This window comes from Danio rerio, chromosome 15, assembly GCF_052040795.2.
Source record: "Danio rerio strain M-AB ecotype USA chromosome 15, GRCz13ab, whole genome shotgun sequence".
Lineage (NCBI taxonomy): Eukaryota > Metazoa > Chordata > Actinopteri > Cypriniformes > Danionidae > Danio > Danio rerio.
The window spans coordinates 24,867,978-24,890,356 of NC_141035.1; the positions used below are offsets into that span (position 1 = coordinate 24,867,978).

Sequence of the window (22,379 nt, forward strand, 5' to 3'; positions counted from 1 at the left end):
GGAGCGCCCTCAGAAAGCGCGAGAAGCAAAACAAACATTTTATTCCCCACTGAGTTTTAAATCTAAAGTATGGCAAGCAACATTATGGATTTAAGGATGGACGACATGACAGGACAGATGCAATTTGCAAAATGTGCCGCGCATCTGTAAAATACGCGGGCACTACGACTAATCTGAAATCTCACTTGAAGCGGCGCCACGGTGTTGTTGTGAAAGCATCTTCCAGTGTTTCTGCATCCCCGGCTTTCGCACTCCTTCAACCAGCTCCAAAAGTGGTGAGAAAAGCATTGCAAGTTTTTTTTCCGTGCGCAACAGTTCTGCTCGCTCTACGCCAATAACGAATGCTATTGCATTGTTCATCTGCAAAGATATTCAGCCTAGTGTCACGGAGAACGAAGGTTTTAAACACCTCCTCCTGTTAATTTTTATTTAATTATAATAATAATAATATTAATAATAATAATGATAAAAATAATTGGGTGTCACGGTGGCACAGTGGGTAGTTTGACCACCTCACAGCAAGAAGATTGCTGGTTTGTTATATTTTTATTAGCCTGTTGTTTACAGTGACAGTGATGTTTCAAAGCAGCATAACACTGCTAGTTCACAACCTTAGGTTTTGAATAATCAGTGGCAAAATATATCTTTGTAAAACTTGTTTTCATAGTTGAAAAGTTAAATCACAATTCTTGTTGTGCAATGCTAAATTTATTTATGTTGAAAGAGTGCAAATATATACATATTTTTTTAATATATATTGCACTTATACATTCTGTTTATCTTGAAAATACTTAAATAATATGTGCTATATGTTCTAAAATGGCCCTCTACTGTAAACTGACACTCTGGCTCTGAGAGAAGAGCCAGTTTGTAAAAAAAAGTCTTGGTTTTGCTTGGTTTATAAATAATCAAACTCATTCAATGGCACAGCATCCTCTTTCACATCATCTCATAAACTTGATCTAATTAGTTAGTGCTGAAATATCGCATCGTATCGTGATATGGGTGTGAATCGTATCGTGTTGCATCGCAATATGTCACAAATGTATCGCTAATATATCGGATCGTATTCTTTGTATCGAGATGCGTATCGGATCGGCATTATAGCTTAGATGCCCAACCCTAGTGTAAATACATAGAAAATAAAAGACAAAATTAACAGACAATTTTCGTCCTTATTTGGAAACTAATTTTTAAACTGCCATTCTGGTGTCTTCTGTTATCCACAGTATCCAAGTGAATCACTACCATATTGTCAACATCTTGTCTTTTCTCTAGCAAAAAATGTTTCTTAAGTGCACATCACCTCAGTGCGACAATCCATAATTTAAAAATATACATAAATATATCTAGCTGATAATGAATTATCTATTTATCAGCCAATCCATTCATCCAGCTGATATATTCATCCATGACATATATTGAATATTGAAATAACTCCAATATCTCCTTAGTATGGTAATTGGTAACTATATGTTTTTAAGTCCCAAGCAGGTTGGCATTTATGTAACTGACACCAGCTAGTAAGAGCTACCTGACGCTAGACACGAAGGCCTTTAGCATCTTTGTTAGAATGGCCACCTTACATGCTGGAAATGAGAGTTCAAAGCCTACTCTGAGTAGAACTGAAGTGGTTACATTTGATGAGAGCTTTAAGGGAAGAATGTAATGAAGGTGGTTAAAAAGTGCTGTGCAAGTAAACCTCACTTCCATGGCCACGGAAATTGCACTAGAGTTCTTCACTGTCATTGTTAATGCATCTGTCAGAAATACCAGTTTGAATCCTATTTAAAGTCAAGTGAATAGATGTGAAGGGGACACACTTACACTTGCTGTGGTGAGCTGTAGGTGTGAGACCCTTCAGGACAGTAGTATCCTGCAGGACACGGTGTGGGCTCTCCTGTCTGAGGTGTACAGTATGAACCAGCTCTGCAAAGGATCTCTGTGACTGAGCCTGTTTAATGGACCACTTTATTACACTTTACAGTTATAACATGACTTATACTGCAACTTCTGGGCTTCGAATAGTGTATTTGTTAACATAGAAATTGTATGCACCTGCCGGACATTGGTAAGAAGATCGACATGGGATGCCTGCTGTATTAGGCTGGCCTGTAGTGCGGGGGTCAGGGCAGTGGGTGCCAGGAGGGCAAAGCTCACACTGGCTGGCAGAAGCTGCCCATGCCTGTGGCCTCATAGTTCCTGCAGGACAGAACACTGGGAACCCTGTCCCACTGCACCAATAACCCGGTGGACAAGGGAAGCTTGAAAAATCTGTGAGCCCTAGAGAGACCACAATAGTAGTTTACGATACATTACCAATCTAAAAGTGTTAAGGAAATACAATAATGTTTTGAAATTTTATTGCAAATTACAGTTTTTTTTTACAATCGCTGTGACAGTTTTTTCAATACATTTAACAAGTTTCCTCTTAACACGGTTAGCACAACATCAGTCTTTGTAGGTTATACAATTAACACATTTCTTGTTGCTTTGATACAAAATGCATACAGTTAACACCAATTTCAAATGCTTGAACATTCTAACCCATTAAGCAGTTTTGGTTTTTAAAAGATGTCTAATAGATGTCTAATAGGCGTCTAAACATAGTCATCTTGGCTAAAACAAGGCTAAATTTGGGCTGTCAGTGAAAACCTATTAGAAGTATAAGAATAGGCCAAAACTAGACTAGAAGCTGAAATGAATGACAACACATATAATGTTTAATCTGTCTATTTGACGACTAGTCTAGTTTTGGGCTATTCTTAGATTTCTATTAGACTTTTACTGATAGCCCAAGTTTACCCTTGTTTTAGCCAAGCTGTCTACGTTTAGATGTCTATTAGATGTCTATTAAACACAAAATAGTTTGCTGGGAATATACTGATTTGCTACTCAAGAAACATTCTGTGGTATTATTTATTTTGAAAATGTTATTTTCTCTAACTGGTGAACAATAAAGTATATAATTGCATAAATATAATATGTGATCATATATAGTATGTTTTAGATAGTGTGTCAGACCTGTGGAGTTACAGAAAGTGCCTGCTGGGCAGGTCACACAGTCTCCCTTGCTTCCTGCCCCAGAAGTGGGCCTGTATGTGAACATGGGACAAACTCTGGGCCCAGGCCGCCCCTCAGACTCATAATCAGCTATGCCATCACAGTAATAGCCTGGTGGACACATGCGTGGGATGGGATCACCTATAGGTGGATAGAAAGCAAAAGTATGTTTGCATATTAATTCAAAAATTAATGTAAATCTATTATAATAAAAACTGTACAGTTCTTTACAACTGGAATTTTAATTACAATTTAATTTCTTTTTCAGCTTAGTCCCTTTATTAATCAGGGGTCAACATAGTGAAATTAATCGCCAATTATCCAGCATATGTCTTTTGCAGTGGATGCTTTTCCATCCGCAACCCATACACACTCATTCACATTTATACACTACAAATTAGCTTACCCAATTCACCTATAGCGCATTTGAACTTGTGGGGGAAACCGGAGCACCCTTGGGAAACCCATGCCAACACAGTGGAGAACATGCAAACTCTACACAGAAATGCCAACCGACCCAGCCGATTCTCGAGGCAGCGACCTTCTTGCTGTGAGGCGATATTACTACCCACTGTGCAACCACACTGCCCCTAATTACAATTTGTCATATTTAAAGATAGCAATTGACATACCCTCTCTGCACCATTGCTTAGGAGGACAAGGCAGACAGTCACGTAGAGAACTTGCTCCAGGGTTTTCTCTTAGAGTGTTGGAAGGACAAGATAAAGGTTCCTCAGTGCCCTCAGGGCAATAATAGCCTGTCCAAACAAACAGCCAGGAGTAAACAAACTTGGAAAATATCTCAGATAGGGAGATCATATAAAATGGAATCTTCATTACTTTATTCATGTATTCTTGCTGTATCCACTGAAGAGTTTATACGATAACAAATAACATACCGGCAGGACATGGTCCAGCGCACTGCGCTCCCCACTCACACTGGTCTCTGTTGATAAGAAAACTTGACTGAGGGGTGAAATCTGAACTGCCAGAGATGCACAAAAATCCAGCAGCACACAGGCCTTTAACCTGACCAGCCCTGAGGAATAATCCGACACAAACACTCATTATATTCACCTAACTTTTATTATATTAAGAAATATTTTTAGGAAAAAATTGTTACAAGTGAACAATATTGAGTGTGTAAACAGTGTGTTTTAAGGCACAAAAGTGATTATAGTTCACAAAACCCACTGATATGATCGGTAAACATACTTGCAGAACTTTCCTGATGGACACGGCAGACACTCTCTTTCCTCCTGCAAACCCCCGACCTCAGATGGGGTGTATGTGCCATTGGGACATGGCTGAGGAACCATTGTGGCTGCAATTTAACAGAATCCAATAATATACATGCTTTAACATTAGAGAGGGGTACAGCAGCCCGAATAGATTACCTGCAGGGCAGTAGGAGTGTGGCGGGCAGGGCCGGGGGTCGCCGATAATTGCCTCTTCACAGTAAAAGCCTGGACGACAGGGGATGCAGTTATCTGAGCCCGGATTCGGCTGATACTGTCCCGTGGGGCAGGGCAAGGCCAGGGGTGAACCCAAGGGACAGAAATGACCCTGAAAGAGCAAAACCTGTCAGTCAGGATACAAGTAGCAGATTAACAAGAGACAGAAAAAGCTCTAATAAGGTTGAACTGACCTTGGGGCAGAGAAAGGCATGTGCTGTGGTGGAGGAGAAGTCTACAGGACAGTAAAAGCCTGCAGCACAGGGCCCAGTCGGAGCATCCAGGCCCTCGCTGGCACAATAATGCCCTGCTGGACAGGGAAGACAGCTTTCTAAAGAATAACCCCCTGCAGGAAGGTCAAAAAAGGGAGGTATTATCAACACAAAGCACTGTATATTAGTAAATAAAGAAGGTAAATGATAAAACATTCATGCACAAAAGATTCCATAGAATATTGTAAGGGCATGTGAATTATTTATAAGTATATTGCTATAGAGTGAATTTATATGAGCAACTAAAGTTGAATCTCTGCGGTATTATTTGCTAGTTTAAGCAACATAGCCGATTGTTTTTGATGTCTCATTTACTTTGACAATGACCCAAATAAATTATTCATATGCATATAAATACTGTTCCTCTAGTGGTTTTTGAATATGTATAATAACTGCTCTTTAGAACTGCTTTAATATCTTTCCTCAGAGGCTTTAAATGTGTTTTATATTATATTAAATTCTACATTATATTAAACTGAACACGTTGGCCTGTACACACCAGTGAGGTTACGAATGCTGCCTGCTGGGCAGGGGAGAGGCATTAGAGTTCCAGAGGGGCAAAAGTGACCCTGTGGACATGGGCCATTCCTGAGGTAGCCAGTTGTATTCAGAGGTGCTGGATTTGGAGACCCTCCTTGGCAGAAATAACCCTGCTGGCATTGCCCTAAAAACAAAGCAACAATTAGTCTATGTGAAACAGTCACAGAAAAAAAACATAAGCATGGGATGAAATCAGACCCTGTGGCTGTGATGTTCCAGCTGAACTGCAGTAGAGGCCGGTTGGACAGGGCACACAGGCAGCCTCCGACTGAGCCCTGGTACCCTGTCCAAGTGTGCCCACTGGGCAAGGTACAGCTTCAGCAGTGCCAACTGGACAAAAATGACCTGATACAACATGGACATAGCATATTGTGAGCAACCACTATATCATACTGCATACAGAAATAATGGACATTTTTTTATAATTTAAATCAAATTGAATTGATTCAAGAATTTCAGAATATTGCTAAGAAATGTTTTTATGGATAAGAGGCTGAACTTTTTATTAAGACTTCAAAAATAGAAAATACAGTATAACATGTCAGGTAACATGCTTGTCATTTCAACTGCAACTGCAACTGATTAAATCATAAACTTGGGATTTTGCTAATTCAAACCCAACAGCAACTTTTTAAAAATAAACAGTTGGTATTAACTTATGCTTTGCCCCAATTTGCCTGTTTATACTATGCCCTAAAAGTATAAAAAATATTATCCTAACTGTCTAGTGTACAGAAGGAAAATAAAGCAGCACATTGATTTTAAAATCTGCTTGTGTGTTGTAACAATTAAACAGATAGTTTTGAATGCATTCTGTCATCATTTACTCAACCATAACTTGTTCCAAAACAGTTTGAGTTTTTTTTTTTTTTTACTGAACACAAAAGAAGATATTTTGAAGAATGCTCAATAGTCTCCATAGTGGGAAAAACAAATACTATAGAAATCAGTGGTTACTGCTTTCCAACATTCTATAGAGAAAGTCAGAGGTAAGTAAATGATGACAGAATTTTCATTTCTGGGCGATAATTTTAATTATTCAAATATATTAAAATGTAACCACTAGCTCCGAGTTTTGTTTTCTTTTTACATATATCATTTTTATATATAATAAAATGTGTGGGCAATATAAGCAATCAGAAAGTGAACTATAGAACAAATGAATTCCATTGCAATATATCCGCATAATGTTCCATGATTTAGGACAGACTTATTGTCATTTGAATGCAATCAGGGCAGAGAGTAACATTATAAAACTTAATTCAATATTTTTAAAATATAATGCTTAGAGATAATGATAATAATGCATGAACCAAAGCTAAAATAAAAAAAAACAAATTCAGCTTGGTTAGCATGATAAACTTCAGTTCAATTCAATCAAAATAACTTCTAACTGCCAATGCTAAAGTCCAAATTGAAAGAAAGGATTTGCAGCAGAATGCATAACATAATAAACATAATTACTCATGATCCATTACAATAATCTCAGCATAGGCCTGGACTCACCCATGGGACACGGGGAAGGCTCCAGTGTGCCAGGGGAGGGACACATAGTGCCTGCTGGGCATAAGAGACAGCGGGCTGCACCAGGAACACTGCTATATGTGCCAGGCTCACATGGCACTTCCAGTGGAGCGCCAATGGGGCAACTGTGCCCACTTGGACAAATATAACCCTGTAGTCCATCTACCGGTCGAGCACTACGACTGCCATTGATACAGACATATCTGTAAGAGGAAAATAACTCAAACTGTATTTAAAGAAGTGGCCAAAAGTAAGACCTTTGCTTTTATTTTTGTGATCAAAATATGAGGAACATATTAGTATTTGAGGAAAATAATATTTAATGTATAGTATTTAACAAAAATAAAAAAATTTGGGGAAAAAATGTTCCCCAAAAAATGAAACATGAATTTTAATGTACAATCCAAAAAAATACATTAATTTAAAAAATTCTAGTTCAGATATCGTTATTGGCACACAAATTGTTATATTTTCACACTTCTATTCCTATATCAAACAAAGTTCATTATTTTGCAAGCATTCACCAGGATTTAAATGCCTGACGGATAATCCCGCTCCACAAATAGAAGAAAGCCAGTTGCAAAAACAGTGCAGCGCCACTCCACAGTATATTTGTTTTCCTTTCCAGCCTCAATTGGATAGAAGCATGATCCACAGAGTTAAAACAACTTATCTTCTGGAGCAATTTCCTGACTCATTTGCACATTATGTAACATATCAGTAATGTAGAGTATCAATCAGTAGTCCTCAGTAATGGACAATAAATCTTTACCATCTAAAATCAAGCCACTAGGATCCATTAGCAATACATAAGTGCGCCCGGTTGGCTCAACTCAAGTGGATGTGGGTGTACAGTTGTCAGATGACCGTGTTCCACTCCCGAAATGCACAGATATAATTACCCAGCATCACAGAGAGCTGCTTGTGATGGATGGACCATAGCGGTCTGCTCACAGAAGTACCCAGGAGGACACGGCTGGCACTGCTCTGGCCCACTCAACCCTGGGGAGCTGGAAAATGTACCGGCGGGGCATGGGAGAGGAGAACCGATACCAGTTGGGCAATAATGGCCAGGCGGGCAAATGTTGTTGCCTGTAGATTCAATCTGCAGGATCACACATTGGTAAATGATTTTTTCTTTTTCCAACCAAATGTGCAGGGTCTTTAGTAAATGACAGAACAAATGTTATGGATACCGTGTTTCCAGTGCCGTCAGGGCTTGTTGCACCAGACGGGCAGTGAAATCCATCCTGGCACCGTCCTGTAGGCTCTGAAAGACCATGGCTAGCACAAAACATGCCTACATAGATGGAGTACAATGATTTAGATAGTTGCGCTACCATGTAAAAGTTTGAAATTGGTACTTTTTTTTATCAGTAACACAAATATTATTTCAATTCATGCTGTGCCAAATATTAATACAATTCAAAATAACTAAAAAGATAATGTTATATACAGTCAAGCTTGAAATTATTCAAACCCATGGCAAATTCTAACTGTTTTAGTTTTTTTTTTTTTTCAACCAGCAAGTTGGAAATGAGACAGGCTCCTCTCAAAATATAATTAGATGATGTATAAGAGGCATCATTGTTAAATAAAATAATAAATAAATAAAAATAAAAGATAAGTAATTAAATAAATAAATAAATAAATAAATAAATAAATAAATAAAAATAAATAATTTATATATAGTTATTTCTCAGCTTTTCTTTACATTTAAACAAAAACTTTGCATAGTGAGAATTCGCCAGGGGTATAAATAATTTTGGGCTTGGCTTTATATGTTAATAAATGTTAAAGGGATAGTTCAACCAAAAATAAAATAAAAAATCCCACATCATTTTCTCACACTCACAATTAGTTCAAAATTTTAATGACTTTCTTTCTTCTGTTGAACACAAAAGAAAGATATTCATAACAATGATAACAATGTTATATACCAGCAGTCATCCACATTCATAGCAGCAAAGATTCCTATGGAAATCAAGGGCTGCTGATTTACAATTAATATATATATATATATATATATATATATATATATATATATATATATATATATATATATATATATATATATATATATAGTTAAAATTAGCATCTTGGTGTTTAACAAAACAAAGAAGTTTGGAGGATGAATAAATAAAAGCAGAATTTCAAGTTTTAGGTGAACTATCCCTTTATTGAATCCCTTTAAAACACAGGTGTCAGATCCAGTTCCCGGAGGGCCTCAGTTCAGCACAGTTTAGCTTTAACCCTAAGTAAACACACCTGATCAAACTAATTGAGTCCTTCAGGATTGTTTAAAACCTACAGGTAAGTATGTTGAAGCAAGATTGGAACTAAACTGTGCAGAGCTGCGGCCCTCCAGGAACTGGATTTAACACCTGTGCTTTAAAATGTAATTTGTTTGTCCAATGGCAAAGCTGCTTCAGCACACAATCCTTCAGAACTCTTTCTAATATATTGTGTATTCCTTAATATCCATGCTTCCAAGCATTATCTCAGAAGAAATGATTGCAATGATAGCACATTAGCACAATTATTTGACACACTCAATCATAGCTATACAATATACTTACTAAACTTGCATCAACATGGTATCATGCATAAACAAAATAAACAAATTTTGCCAGGCCAGACATCACTTAGCCACTATTCGTGTTGTTTCTCTGGTTTAACCTGATGGGCATGGCAGACACTCCTCCACACTGGCCGTCCCAGACTGTGGCTGCATTGTTCCTGGAGGGCAGGGAAACTGAGTGCCCTGTGATGTGCTCAAGGGGCAGAAATGCCCTGGTGGACATGGAAGAGGCTCTGCTACTGCGTCCCCTGCATTGTAATGCAATAGGATCTATTGTAATAGATTTATATCTAAACATAAATGGCTTTAAACAAATTCTCTTGTTGATGGAAATGGTAACGCACCCTGACAGTAGAAGCCTAATGGACACGGCTCACAGTTTTCTCTGTGGCTGTTGCCCATGACGGAGCTGAAAGTGCCTCCGGTGCAGGCTAGGGGCTTGTTTGTGCCAGCGGGACAATAGAAACCGGCAGGACAGAGACTCTGTTCAGGACTGCTAGAGCCCCAGTCGCAGTAGTAGCCTTCTGAACATTCACCTACAGAGTATAACACAATTAGACAATAATAGACTGTGACTCAGGGTTGCATCATACAACTCCAACTCTGCCATCATGTCAGTGCTTCAGCAGTACTGTTACCAGGGGTCTGTGAAACTGCCCTTTCGATAGATGATAGAAGCACCAGCTATTTTATTTATCATTTTAAATGCCCATTTGAATGAAAAAATAAAAGTGCTTGACCAGATCAGGTTGCAAAGAAAAGAAAAAACAAAACAAAAGAAAACTTGAAAAAAAAAAAAAAAAAAAAAAAAAAAAAAATATATATATATATATATATATATATATATATATATATATATATATATATATATATATATATATACATCAACCTTTTAAAAATGAATTTTTTTCTATATTTCAGATTGAATATAGGTGATTGAACATATTGGTGTATTAAACAGTTATATCCATTAATATATATATATATATATATATATATATATATATATATATATATATATATATATATATTTTTTTTTTTTTTTTTTTTTTTTTGTAGAATGATAACACATTTGTATTTAAACAAGTATTGCAAAAATAACAATAAAAAAACTAATATAAGAAAAATAAAAATTCCAACAAAATTGTGTATTTTTTATTTTTCTTTAGATTTTTTTCTGTTTATTCAAATTTTATTTAATATTATTACTTAACTTGAGTTCACTAACTTTTGCACAGTGATCCTAAGAATTGTGTGAGGTTAGCTCATGATTTGGTTGGGTACTTACTAATCTAATGTTTATCTAATATTTTAATGATATTATAAATCATAAATTCAATTAAAATTATAAAAATTATGCCTTGGAAACAAAAATTGGAATAAGTTAAAGAACTAAACTGATTAAACTAAACTGAATTTACTAAACTAAACTAAACTGAATTGAGCTGAATTGAACTAAAATGATAATAAAAGACAAAAAAGACAACAAAAGAAAGAAAGAAAACATTACATAATTGCTAAAAAAAACCTCTTTTTTTAACACTTTATTTAATAATACAAATCATTTAAAATGGACAAATAAATAAATACTATCAAAGCATATACTGTAAATAATACTAAAACAACACTGGTCCACAGAGTACCTGCTCTTGTTCCCAGCAGACAGAACGCCCCTGGTGGACACAAACTGCCAGTGCTGTTGTCAGTTGGGTTGGGAACTGTTGCTTGCACAAAACAGAGGAATCCAGGAGCACAGGCTCCAGAGGGATTGGAGAGCCCGACTGAACCACAGAAATAACCCATAGGACACACCAGACACTGCTCTGCAATTATAAAGAAAAACAGAAACCAAAATCGTTACAGATTTGAAAATATACACACTCTTTTAATTGAGAAGAAAACTAGTTACCTGCTGAAATGAGGCCCAATGAATCACTGTATGTGCCTTTGGGACAGGGAACAGGGTTTCCAGACTGGGTCTCATTGGGGCAGTAAAATCCTTCAGGACAGATTATAGGACTGCTGACCCCAGTAGAGCCACTCGTGAGATTAATGCAGTGGAAACCAGTAGGACACGGTTTACACTCGCTCTGCCCCCGCTGATCCTGAAACTGACCTGCAGTCAAACAAATAAAAAAGAGCCAGGAGAAACGTCATTTTTATTTAAACTCATCGAAAACACTGAGCCATAAAATGTCAATGGAGCATTACCAAAATAGAGTATTACAGTACCTCCAGGACATGGCATGCAATCGTCTGTGGCCTTTCCCCTAGAATCAGGACGCCGGGTGCCCACTGGACAGGGAGCTGGCACAGCACTGCCAACCACACAATAATGACCTGGAGGACAAACACTGCCATACACGGCTGACACAGGAGCTGCGCTTGGAGATCCCTCACTGCAGTAATAACCTTTAGAAGTACAATGTGTCATTAATAATTAATCACCTTCAAAAAGTGTAAAGACCTGCTGTAGATGTTTGTATTCCCACCTGGTAAGCAGGGTCCACTGACTGCGGTCAGACCAGGCTCCGAGCAATAAAACCCTGGTGTGCAGTTTTGGCACTGGCTTATTTTGGACAGTTGACTTGAATTGCTGTAAAACATTACATTTATTTCTAACTTTTTTTTAGAAATTAGAAAGAACAGATTTTCAACAAATATTAAATTATTATATTAAATTAATATAACAATTATTACATTATTATATTAAAGGGATAGTTTACCCTAAAACAAATATTCTGTCATCAATTACTCATCCTCCATCCTCTCCAGTTTGAGTTTTTTTTACTATGTTTAATTCATTCGTTCATTTTCTTTTTGGCTTTTGGCTTAAGCCCTGCTCACACTGAGATTTCAGTTACTATTTTGTCATCGAGAGACAAATTTAGGAAATCCTAAAAGATTCCTGAAATCCAAGATTAAAATCTGTGATCTTCGATCGTTGGTTTGACATGTTCACTGACAGCCGCCTAATGGCCATTGTGATCAGATTTTTCCTCAGATGAAGTTCTGGCAGTGTCAGAAGATTTCAGACACTTTCCTGCAGTGCGATGACAACAGCTGCGATGAGCGTTAATCCAAGAACCAATAGGAGCACTGAATTTCATGATGCAATCCATGCGACAATTCAAATGTCAAAACAGTTTTTTTTTTCTTTCTGGTTTTATTATTGAGACACGCTGTGTGCAAAATTGCCGCTACAGATTGTTTACATTTGCTGTGAGGAATCTTTTCAGAACGCGGGATAGTGAAAGTGTCACGGATGGATGACGTCAAGCTTTGGCAGCATTTTCGTTCGTGTTTGGTACGTCTTCATTGTCGATCAGTCTGACTTTATGACAGCTGAGATCTTACAGTGTGACATGGGAGCCATGTTCATGCAGTCTGACATGCTACAATTGTTCAGGATTGTATAATATATATATATTTGGTTATATATATACACACACACACATATATATATATATATATATATATATATATATATATATATATATATATATATATATATACGCACAGTGTGAGCCGGCCTTTAGTCCTTTTATTAATCAGGGGTTGCCACAGCGGAATGAACCGCCAACTTATCCAGTATGTTTTTTCACAGCGAATGCCCTTACAGCTGCAACCCATCACTGGGAAACACCCATACACTCATTCACACACACACACACACTCATACACTACGGACAATTTAGCAAATCCAATGTCTTTGGACTTGTGGGGGAAACCAGAGCACCCAGAGGAAACCCACATGAACACAGGGAGAACATGAAAACTCGAACCAGAGAACTTCTTGCTTTGAGGCGACACCACTACCCACTGCGCCACCTACAATATTTAATACAGTTTTTAAACATTATTCAGAATATTTTTTGTGATCAGGCTCATAAATTTGTTCGTAGACAAACTTTATGGTAGCTTAAGAAAGCCTAGTCTGAAATTTTTAAGTAGTTTTAAAGTTTCAATAATTGAAGTATTTTTAAGAAGTTTGAAACTGTTGGCATAGATAAGTACATATATACACGGCTGCTATGCGGTTGCTAGGATGTTCTGAGTAGGTGCTAATGCATTGCGCGTGTGTTTTATGTGGTTGCTTAGATGTTGCTAAGTGATTGTTAGGGTGTTCTGAGTGGTTGGAGGTTTGGAGTTTGAACGGTTTAGGAGGAGATGTAGAGTATATAGAAATTATTCTCAGAAGAAGAAGAAGAAGAATATTAAGTTTATGTAATATAAGAGTATTTGGCTTTCACAAGCCTCCATAATAATATTAATAATAACAACTCAGAAAAAATATAATAATAAGTAAATAAAAGTAATAAGTTAACAAAATTTGATATTTACTACCCTGTCAAGTTATTTATGTTTATGCATTTACCACACACTTTTATTCGAAACATTGCACACTGCATTACATTTGTGCATTTTAACGGTTTAAGCCTGGTTTTTCTGCAGGGCATAAAGCCCATGACACTTGCATTGCTACAACTTCATAAAAGCACACCAATATAAAAGAAAAGATCATTAATTTTTTTTAAGATAGTTAATAATACAGCTGACATGTACCTGCTTATCTGCATTATGTACATGATAGAAAATGGCACAGTCAAACTGTCCCATTGGAGAACTGAAACTAATAGCGATCATTATTGTTGCTGTTTATCACCCAGCCCCAGTGTATCATATCATACAAGATAACAAACATTTACACAGACAAATCAGTTACTGTAACTAAAATATGTATTAATCAGTGTTGTCGTTTTCTGATTTCTGAGACATGCTACTGTTTTATATTTTAATGTGTCATACAAGTACCTAAATGTGCCCTTGGGACAAGGTATTCCTGCAAAACTTCCAGCTGGACAATAAAACCCAGATGGGCACAGCATTCCAGTCTCATTATCATTCGGGGAGGAAAGGACAGCTCCTCCAAAACACAAAAATCCAGCACTGCAGGGGCCAGTTGGTGACACATTTCCTGGACAGACAAACACAAATCAGCTCCATATTTCAGACCAAGTAGGATTAACACGTTCTCTCAGTGAACAATAATCATTGTTCTTGCATCATACCTGACCCCATACAATAGGTCCCAGGGTCACACTGAGAGCATTCGGAAGAATCAGCCAATCCAGATCGGTTCCCAAAACCCCCCGGAGGACATGGGTGTTGATTGGATGCCCCAACAGGACAGTAATATCCTGGCTGACATGGGAAAGGATGGGTCATACCTGTGACAAAAAAAAACATCATTATGCAAAAATAAGGCTAAAATAACATATTAACGTCAAATCCCACACGTACCATGCTCAGGACAGAAAAAGCGGGCAGGGCAAACATCACATCTGTGTTGGCCTGGACTGGGCTGAAAAGTACCTGGGAAACATGGCCTCTCCATGATAATGCCCTGATAGAGAACCAATGACAAGTGGAGGTTTTAGGAAGATCACTCTGTCAATTGTATATTCATATTCTTTTTATATTAACTCTTAAGAATGATAAATTAGGACAGTTGATTTAAATAAACTCTTTTTCAATAAATGCATGCTTTTTTTTTTTAAAGGTCTTAATGTTTGTTTATTTAATTCTAAAAACATCTACATATTCAAATTATAGAATGTAAAATGCCTAATTTTATGACGTAACATTTTATTAAATTATGATATGGTTAATTTCTACAATTGTTTACTCTGAAAAAACTTCTTGTGTATAATATAGCCTAACAAAACAATAAAAAAGCTATTAAAAAGATATGTATCCTAATTTAGTTTATTACTTTGAAGAAGTTCAAGTGAACAAACAATTAACATAAAATATTATATACAAACTTTTAAATGTTTTCCCTTGTATTCTGTCAAAGTTTTCATCAATATTGTAACAGAAGTAAATAAATATGTTTCAAGTTGTTTAAACAAACAACAAAAGTCAGAAAAACAGCTAAATTAAACATAATATTTATACAGCAGCAACAAAAACAATAATAAAAATATAATATTGATGATATAATAATGATAATAATAATAATAAATATTATTATGATTATTATTAATAATACTGATGAATTAATAAATAAATAAATGTATACATCAACAAACAATATACAAATTTTTCATAAACAAGCAAACAAAGAAAGTTGTTCAATTGCACAAATGTTGAGTTTAAGTCTTACTCTTTGACAGAAATGGCCCGCACGACACACATACTCTGCTGGTCGGGATGTGTTCTGTCCTCCAGGGCAGTAATAACCTTCAGAGCACAGGCCAGAGGGCTCAGTTAGGCCTCTCTGCTCGCAGAAATATCCCGGTGGACATTCAAGGCAATCACCTGCACTAGATCCTCCAGCAGAGCCTGGTGAGCAATAAACCACAGAGCCATAAAGATACTGGAACAGTTCAAACCATAAAGTGCCTTGTCTTATTAGAAAGTGATTGAAAAGTCTCCAGTCGCAGTGCTTTAAAAGCATTTTAATTGGTTAATGCAAAGTAAATTGCTAATAGGCAATAAAATTTGACACAGGAGGTCAAACAGGATATATGTTTAAACAAACGGTATAAGGACTTTAAAAATAGCATCGCATCCAGTGCTGGCAGATACTGAAGATTTGCCACAGAATATAACGACCAGAAATAATTTATTTAGTAAAAAATCGATGTATCCTTATGTGCTTATATTATTTTTGTTTCACATTCCACACTATTATGTTCTTCAAACAATTTGAACTGTATAAAACAATATTTTCTTTTTGTGCACTGAAGATTATTCTGTTCTATAAGAGTATTCTGTTCTTTAAAATGAAATTTTTATGTTGTTTTATTTTAGTTTGTTTTGGATATCACCTTTATTTTGGTATGGTCTTAAAATAGTTTAAAGAAGATAAATTACTTTTTTGTGCAAACCCAACCCATTAATCGATAATAAAATAAAGTGTGTTGCTGACTATATGCATTTGTGAATATACAGTATATTGCTGAATAGTCACTGCAGCTCTTGTAGGTAAACTTACTCCTCACTGTGCCTTGTGGACAGGACAGGGGTCGTGGTGTCCCTTGAGGACAGTAGTGTCCAGGAGGACAAAGCACAGCACTGGGGTTTGAGGAGCCTGTCGGACAGAAGAATCCAGCAAAGCACAATCCTACAGGAGTGTACAGGCCAGTCTGATTACAATACGATCCTGAATCACAGGGCTGAGGAACAGACGAACCCACTGGACAGTAAGATCCTGCAATACAGATTTATTGAGCGTTAGTTGTCAATACAAGCTCATTGTGATCTTATAGAGATGACTGATATCCGTCTGATCCTTCAAAATATTGATGTTGTCCTTTAAGACAAAACTTTACTGAATTAACTTGCAAAAGATCATGTTACCACCTAATATTAAAATCTTTTATTAGATCACAAGTAGATGAGAAAAAAACATTTCTGTGTCCTGGTGTTCTCTTCACTTTTTCGAAACCTATTTTTAGCTTTTCTTCTGTTAAACACAAAATAAGATATTTTAAAGAATGCTGGTAGGTGGCACCCACTGACTTTCATAGTAATTTTTTAGCCAGCATTCAACATTCTTCAAAACATCTTCTTTTTGTGTCTTCAGATTTAATCATGTCGAATGTAAGACTTTTTTTAAAGCCTTTTAAGTATAATATGAATTCAATTTTAGCCTTTTACAGGGCCAAATGTTCAGAATTATTTCTAATGGCCTGGTTGGACCACGTCAAAAAAAAAATCTAATTTATCTAATTTAGTTATTTTTTAGACCCAAATTTTAAATAATGTGTCAAAGCAAGCAAACTCTAGTTTTTTTTTACTTATTTTTTTTTTTTTTTTATTGATATGTTTCAAAAAATATAATAAACTGAAGTGTACGCACAACAATCTCTCTAGGTAAGTGTCCTTACTCTATAAGGAAAATAATTTAAACATGTTGGTAAATAGAGTTATTAACAGAACAATTTGTTAAAGGTTTTATTGAGACGAATTGTTGGTGATTGTACGGGTGTTTGCCTGATTGGTTAGCTTTACATTGACATGAAAAAATTAGGGCTGTTTAGAATGATTCAAAATGACACACAACACAACATTTTTGTAATATTAAGACTTTTTAAGTCCTAAAATTTTGTTTAATTGTCCAAAATTGTTTAGATTATTTTGTTTTGTGTTTTTGAAACATTTGAGTGTGTAAAAATGAAGAGAAAATGTTTATTTTCTGAGTGAACTATACCTTTAAATAGTATTAGCTCATCAGCTATTTTCTCAAAGTGTATTAAATGGTTCATTCAAGAATCCTGACTCTCTAAACCTCTCCTTTGAGTGTCTACTTGGTCACATTGTTCAGTGTGTTGTGATTGGTTTACCAATAACACTGTGTATTGGATTTCAGACACCCACTCCTACTGTACATCTTTATGTATGGGTTTTCTTTAGCACTTGTGATACATTATTTTACTATTTTATTTTAAAACCTTATCCTTTGGAAGTATGTGCAAAGCTTTGACTTTCACACAATGCAAAACATTGTCTTCTTGATTTTACAAAATCATAAACCAAACTCTTTTAGGCCTCACACATGAATCACAGAGTTTGAGGGTCAAAGTTGTTTGATTGTAGACAATGAAGACCATTGACTCACATTATGCACATTTGTTATAATCATATGCAGGTTTATGCAGGACTTAAAACTTGAATTACTGACAACGTGTTTCAAGCTATTTCGACTTGGTTCATTATTTTGGGAGACATTAACTTTTAAACATGCACTATGATTATTGTCCATCTTTTAAATTAACAGCTACATTTTAAATTTACATTTGCTACATTTGCATAAGAGATAACACCCCAAAACATTTAATGATAAATAAACCAATGTGTGTACCTGTAGGGCACAAGTCTCCTTTAAAGCCGGTACAAGGTTCTCTGATTTGTAGAGGTGCTTCAGACTCTAATAGAGGTCTGGGATCCAGATCAGTCCAGACAGCACCGTCACCTTGAAAAAGTGTCAGTCAGTTTTAACAGGCTCATCTGTTACCCAATAAACAATTTATTGCCATATCTTCAATCCTACCTGGAATGTGGATTGCGCAGGTTATGTTGTGCTTCAGATGGCAAAGATCATACTTTTGGAGATGGGATGATGGTATGAGGTCACAAAAACAGGTCTGCTGAGACAGTGTGGCCTGAGGTCTGGAAGTATCTGCACCTTTAACGCAATAGTGGCCTGGAGCGCAAGACCCTGAAGAAGTGCAAAAATATATACAGTTACTGTAGGTCCATAAATATTTGGACATTAACACAATTCTAACATTTTTGGCTCTATACAGCAACATAATTAATTTGAAATAAAGTCAACAAGAAGTGATTTAACTGTGGACTGTCAGCTTTAATTTGAGGGTATTTACACCCAAATCAGGTGAATGGTGTAGGAATTACAACGGTTTGCATATGTGCCTCCCACTTGTTAAGGGTCAAAAAGTAATTGGACAATTGGCTTATTAGGTGTTCCATGGCCAAGTGTGTGTTATTTCCTCATTATCACAATTACAATGAGTAGATAAAAGGTCCAGAGTTCATTTCAAGTGTGCTATTTGCATTTGGAACCTGTTACTGTCAACTCTCAAGATGAAATCCAAAGAGCTGTCACTATCAGTCAAGCAAGCTATTATTAGGCTGGAAAAAAAAAAAAAAAAAAACATCAGAGAGATAGCAAAAACATCAGGCGTGGCCAAAACAACTGTTCTAACATTCTTAAAAAGAAAAACACACCAGTGAGCACAGCAACACCAAAAGACCCAGAAAACCACGGAAACAACTGTGGTGTATGACCAAAGAATTTCAAAGAGTTTCAGGCAATATTTTCTGCTCATATTAAGCCAAATGCGTCAGAACTCATTGGATGGGGCTTGAAAATGACCCAAAGCACTGATTGAAAATGACCCAAAGCACACTGCAAAAGCAACCAAGGAGTTTTTGAAGGGAAAGAAGTGGAATGCTATGCAATGGCCAAGTCAATCACCTGACCTGAATCCAATTGAGCATGCATTTCACTTGCTGAAGAGAAAACTTAAGGGAAAATGCCCCAAGAACCACCAGAAACTGAAGACAGTGCAGAAAACCACCAGGAATGAAACCGACCGTCTTGTGATTTCTAGGCGCTTCAGACTTCAGCTTTTAACTGACTGAAAAGGATTTGCAATCAAGTATTAAAAAAGTAAAAGTTTGCTTTATGATTATTATTCTGTCTGATTACTTTTGGTCCATTAACAAGTGGGAGGCACATATGCAAACTGTTGTAATTCCTTCAGCAATCACCTGATTTTGATGTACCCTTAAATTAAAGCTGACAGTCTGCAGTTAAAGCACATCTTGTTCATTTAATTTTAAATTTATTGTGTTGGTGTATAGAACCAAAAATTTTAGAATTGTGTCAATGTCCCAATATTTATGGGAATAACTGTATATAATAAAAAAAATATTTATTGCAATTAATTGATTCATTACTGGGTTAAATTCTATTAAATTCTATTAAATTCTATCAATAAAATCATCACAAATTTATCAAATGACTTTTGAATAGTTTGGACTTTTTGCTATGAGTCTGGTCTTGCAGATTCCTTGTATTATACAGAGAGCATTCATATAATTTATTCCCTAATTGACACAACTTCCTGTCCACCGTCTTTAATTAGTCTAAAAATCTGTTGTTTTAAACTCTCCATAGATGGTTAGCCCAATTTCCACCAAATTTGGCTCAGACCATGCAGCCAAAATGTCATAGAATTTTCCAGTTGCTCTGTAGCTTGTTGCCGTGCTTGTTTATGATGTGGCCGCAGGGCTGCTTAGCCCAGATATTGCTGCTTGCAGCTATATTATTATAAATATCTTCTTTTGTTTAACAGAAGAAAAAAAACACATGAGGAAGAGTAAATGATGAGGTAATTTTCATTTTTGGGTGAACTAAACCTTGTGAAATGAAACTGTGAAAAACTTTTATTCATTTATTCATTTTCCTTCGGTTTAGTCCCTTTATTAATTAGGTGTCGCCACAGCGTAATGAACCACCAACTTATCCAGCATATGTTTTACGCAGCAGATCCCCTTCCATCTGCAACCCAGTACTGGGAAATACCTATACACTCTCTCATGCACACACATACGGCCAATTTAGTTTAATTAATTCACCTATACCTTGTCTTTGAACTGTCTTTGTCTTTGAAACCGGAGCACCCAGAAAAAACCCATGCGATCATGGGGAGAACATGCAAACTGGCTCAGCCATGACTCGAACCAGTGACCTTCTTGCTGTGACAGTGCTAACCACTAAACCAGTATGTCGCCCTGTGAAAAAAATTAAATGAAAAATTGCTGCAGTTATTTAAAACCTAACACTGATTGGCTTTTTTAGGGGGTGAGTAATGTTTAGGATTTTGAATCTGAGATTAGGAAAAAGGTATTGAACCACTGAGCTACAACATAATACTTCAATAAATGTAGGACTTTTTAAGCAATAAAATTTTAATATTAAAGTTATATACTTTTTAGGACCCAGCAGAAACCCTTGGAGTTGTTTTATGGTTTATGGTGTAATATTAATGATCTGCCAACCTGAGGGTTGAGTGGAGCCTGGCGCAGCGCAATATCTGCTTGGAGGGCAAGAAGAGCAGTCATTAAAAGAAGTAGCTCCTTTGTCCCGGAGAATGAAACCAACAGGACAGGGTAATGGAGCACTGCTCTGCTCGGGGCAGTAATGTCCTGCTGGACATATATCTCCATACATCTGAGAGACTGGAGCAGGCTCTGTGGCTCCAGAGGAACAGAAATGACCTTTAATGGAAGGAAAATGACATGTAAAATTAAGATAGACGCCATTAGGACAGACTCTAAATAGAATCTCTAGGATACTGACCAGCGGAGCAGGGTCCAGAGGGGCTGATTAGTGCACTGGTGTTACAGTAAAATCCAGGAGGACACGGAGAGCAGTCACGCTGAGACTGCAGTCCCTCAATCACACTCGCAGTGCCTGCGGGGCAGGGAAGTGGACTGGTGCAACCCTCCAAACAATAAAAACCTGAATGTAGAAAAAAGATTAAGTTTCCATGAGAATAAATAAAACAGTGCTTCATGGAAGAAAATCTAAAAGGTTGATGAATCTTTCTTTATGACAACTTTTTTGAGATTTGAACAGATCTATGTGTGTTGAATATCACTTAAGACTATGTTAGCACCGTTAAGCTTTGAATTTGTGGGAAAACTGGATCATTTTGAGGTTTTGTCTGCTCATTTCATCTTCTGGGTTTAAAATCGTCATTGGGGTAGGATCCAAATCTGTGAACTGCTAGAGGAGTGATGACACATCTATGTCTCATTATTATTCACTGACTGAGATTTCTTATCCTATGAGAAGACCCTGCTTCTTAATTATTTTAGACAGCACATGATTTCCAATAACAGACCTGATAAGCTGGGAGACCAGACCACACATCATGCAGTAGTTAGCTGTATATGAAGGGTTGTAGGTGTTTGTTTCTGTGGTGTACAAGTTTTTTTGCATGGCTTTCCCGAGATGCAGACATGGCTAGACTTTGAGTCTGCTTGCAAGCAGTTGGTCAGCCATCAGCTCACAGTCAAGCTTTTTTTGTGTAGCGAGCATTTTTAGTTCTGGCAGGGGCTAGTGGTTTGAACAGATGGGGCAAGGGACCTGCTGCACCACTGTCCACTGTGTCTGCAATTGGACAAGGAGATTCAGCAGGAGTGAAGACCTCAGCAGCTTACTTACATTACTACAAGCTTCTATGTCGCTGTCCACCATTATTATGAGTGTTCTCTGTGGGCAAGTAAATCTGGGCTATGTATGTGTTGTTGTTTTGCATGCATTATTATTTTGAAATATTTATAAATTGTATACACATTTTTAGTGTTTATATAATACACGTCTCCTCATGTTTTGCGTCT

General features: G+C 36.6%; 1 protein-coding gene across 1 annotated transcript in view; it reads right to left on the reverse strand.

The window, feature by feature from the left end:
• si:ch211-286b4.4 overlaps positions 1-22,379 on the reverse strand; it is a 90,597-nt gene that overhangs the window by 19,114 nt on the left and 49,104 nt on the right. The window contains exons 53-80 of the mRNA XM_087284021.1: positions 21,334-21,495; positions 21,033-21,251; positions 18,496-18,663; positions 18,307-18,417; positions 16,438-16,653; positions 15,604-15,782; positions 14,739-14,841; positions 14,507-14,665; positions 14,250-14,412; positions 11,927-12,030; positions 11,667-11,846; positions 11,344-11,550; positions 11,078-11,257; positions 9,779-9,970; positions 9,533-9,682; positions 8,050-8,153; positions 7,756-7,958; positions 6,836-7,056; positions 5,528-5,674; positions 5,289-5,453; positions 4,712-4,863; positions 4,461-4,629; positions 4,279-4,387; positions 3,963-4,102; positions 3,696-3,821; positions 3,025-3,204; positions 2,059-2,283; positions 1,828-1,954 (exon numbers count right to left, since the gene is read on the reverse strand). Of these exons, the coding sequence (XP_087140147.1) occupies positions 1,828-1,954; positions 2,059-2,283; positions 3,025-3,204; positions 3,696-3,821; positions 3,963-4,102; positions 4,279-4,387; positions 4,461-4,629; positions 4,712-4,863; positions 5,289-5,453; positions 5,528-5,674; positions 6,836-7,056; positions 7,756-7,958; positions 8,050-8,153; positions 9,533-9,682; positions 9,779-9,970; positions 11,078-11,257; positions 11,344-11,550; positions 11,667-11,846; positions 11,927-12,030; positions 14,250-14,412; positions 14,507-14,665; positions 14,739-14,841; positions 15,604-15,782; positions 16,438-16,653; positions 18,307-18,417; positions 18,496-18,663; positions 21,033-21,251; positions 21,334-21,495 (4,561 nt within the window). The remainder of the gene's footprint in view (positions 1-1,827; positions 1,955-2,058; positions 2,284-3,024; positions 3,205-3,695; positions 3,822-3,962; positions 4,103-4,278; positions 4,388-4,460; positions 4,630-4,711; positions 4,864-5,288; positions 5,454-5,527; positions 5,675-6,835; positions 7,057-7,755; positions 7,959-8,049; positions 8,154-9,532; positions 9,683-9,778; positions 9,971-11,077; positions 11,258-11,343; positions 11,551-11,666; positions 11,847-11,926; positions 12,031-14,249; positions 14,413-14,506; positions 14,666-14,738; positions 14,842-15,603; positions 15,783-16,437; positions 16,654-18,306; positions 18,418-18,495; positions 18,664-21,032; positions 21,252-21,333; positions 21,496-22,379) is intronic.